Below are 2,500 nucleotides of genomic sequence, written 5' to 3'. Positions count from 1 at the left end.
TTTTCTTTGTGTTATTATTTTTTGTTTTTGCCCAGGCACCGCTCGACACTCACTCATCCATCCACATTCTTACAACATTGGAGAGGACACTCCAGTCCGCTGAGCTCACGCTCAGTGGAGTTACAACACGGGTGAGAGGCAGTTTACCGGTTATAAGCTCTGACAAATGGCAGTCATGACGAGCGCTAGGGGTCTCTTACCGTCGGTGGGAGGGGTCATCGCGCCCCATTGGAAATCTACCGCCCTCCTTAAGCTGGGCAGCCCCCGGTAAATTAGGTGAATTCCCGTGCCATTCTAGCTTGCTTCGCCTAGGTGTGTGGGGCTAGGCCAAAAGCCGAAAAGCTAGTCTTAATAAATACACCTGCCAAAACTCACTCAAAATCACAGAGACCAGCTCTGAAACTGGGAACCTGGAATGTCAGGACTATGCTTACTGGTATTTCAGTTGATCTTGGAAGCATAAATGACCTTAGAAAAACTGCAGTTATAAACAATGAGCTCTCTAGACTTGATGTCGACATTGTTGCACTGCAGGAGACGCGCCTTGCAGAGGCAGCTAGCCTACGCGAGAAAGACTATACCTTCTATTGGCATGGTAAGCCAAAAGATGAGAGAAGGGAGCATGGTGTCGGCTTTGCTGTGAAGAATAGTCTGTTGAAAATGATTGAACCTCCAACAAACAGCTCTGAACGTATTCTCACAATGAGACTCAACACCACCACTTGCCCTGTGACACTCATCAGTGTCTACGCGCCAACTCTCATGGCCTCCTCTGACACAAAAGATGAGTTTTATGAAAATCTCTGTGCCACCCTTCTGAAAGTTCCTCCAAAAGACCACGTTATTCTACTTGGCGATTTCAATGCCCGTGTTGGTAGTGACTACGAGGCTTGGCCTTCTTGTTTAGGCAAACTCAATGTTGGCAAAGTTAATGAAAATGGTCAGAGACTTCTTGAATTTTGCACGCGTCTCAATCTTTGCGTTGCTAACTCATTCTTTCAGACTAAACCTCAGAATAAAGTTTCTTGGAGACATCCACGCAGCAAGCATTGGCATCAGCTTGATCTTGTGCTTGTTCGTAGATCAAACCTCAATTCCATCAAAGTTGTTCGTTCTTATCACAGTGCTGACTGTGATACTGATCATTTGCTTGTTTGTTGCAAAGTTAAGCTCTCTCCAAAAAAGATGTTCTTTTCTAAGGCTAAGGGAAAGCCTCGTCTGAACACTGCAAACATGCAGGATCCTGTGCTTGTGTCACAATTTACAAACCTTTTTGAAAAGGAATATTCAATCATAGAGTCAGATCAAGCTGAAAAGCGATGGCAGTCTTTGAAATCTGCAATGCACAGCTGTGCACTTGCAACCTTTGGTAGAAAAAAAACCAAGTCTTCTGACTGGTTTGAGACAAAGTCTAAGATACTTAATCCTGTTATTGTGAAAAAGAGGCAAATGCAGTGCGTGTACAACAAGCACCCCAGTAGAGAAAATCTGTACAAGCTCCGGCAAGCCAGAAATGAGGCCAAGCAGATGGTCAGGCGTTGCGCCAATGACTACTGGATGGAGCTGAGTCAGCACATTGAAAATGCCTCTGCTACAGGCAATATCAGAGCCATGTATGAGGGCATTAAGACTGCAACAGGGCCTACTCAGATCAAATCTGCCCCCTTGAAATCCTCCTCTGGAGAACTTATTGTGGACAAGGGTAAGCAGTTGGATCGCTGGAAAGAGCATTATTCTGTCCTATACTCTAGGCAGAGCTCTGTTTCTGAGTCCGCACTTGCTGCGATGGAGCAACTTAGTGTTTTACATGAGCTTGATGAGATGCCTACAATCTCTGAGCTGAGTAAAGCTATTGACCAGCTTGCCCCTGGTAAAGCTCCAGGAAGTGATGAGATACCTCCTGATTTAATCAAACAGTGTCAGACAGTCCTCCTTTAACCTATTTATGATCTTCTTTGTTGTTGCTGGGCAGAAGGTGAAGTGCCACAGGACATGAGAGATACTAAGATAGTTACTCTCTACAAGAATAAAGGTGAACGGAGTGACTGCAACAATTACAGGGGCATATCTCTCCTTAGTATAGTGGGCAAGGTATATGCAAGAGTTCTTCTTGTCAGGTTACAAAATCTTGCTGAGCGTGTCTATCCTGAATCTCAGTGTGGTTTCAGGGCAGGCCGATCAACTATTGACATGATCTTTGCATCGAGACAGCTTCAGGAGAAATGCAGGGAGCAAAATATGCCATTATTTCTTGCTTTTGTCGATCTGACTAAAGCGTTTGACACAGTTAGTCGTGAGGGACTGTACTTGGCGCTTTCTAAAATTGGCTACCCTCCAAAGCTCCTTTGTCTAGTTAGATCCTTCCACCAGAACATGAAAGGGACAGTGCAGTTTGATGGAAATTTGTCTGAGCCTTTTGACATACGCAACGGCGTGAAGCAAGGTTGCGTCCTAGCCCCAACCCTCTTTGGGATCTTTTTCTCAATGCTCCTTAAACACG

General features: G+C 45.1%; 1 protein-coding gene across 1 annotated transcript in view; it reads left to right on the top strand.

The window, feature by feature from the left end:
* The first annotated feature begins 426 nt into the window (after positions 1-426).
* Positions 427-2,500, top strand: part of LOC125036961 — a 7,889-nt gene continuing 5,815 nt past the window's right edge. Inside the window, exons 1-2 of the mRNA XM_047629923.1 lie at positions 427-1,885; positions 1,973-2,158. Coding sequence (XP_047485879.1) covers positions 427-1,885; positions 1,973-2,158 — 1,645 coding nt within the window. The remainder of the gene's footprint in view (positions 1,886-1,972; positions 2,159-2,500) is intronic.

The sequence above is a fragment of the Penaeus chinensis genome, chromosome 22, assembly GCF_019202785.1.
Source record: "Penaeus chinensis breed Huanghai No. 1 chromosome 22, ASM1920278v2, whole genome shotgun sequence".
Taxonomy (NCBI): Eukaryota; Metazoa; Arthropoda; class Malacostraca; order Decapoda; family Penaeidae; genus Penaeus; species Penaeus chinensis.
This window is presented reverse-complemented; position numbering and strand designations above follow the sequence as displayed.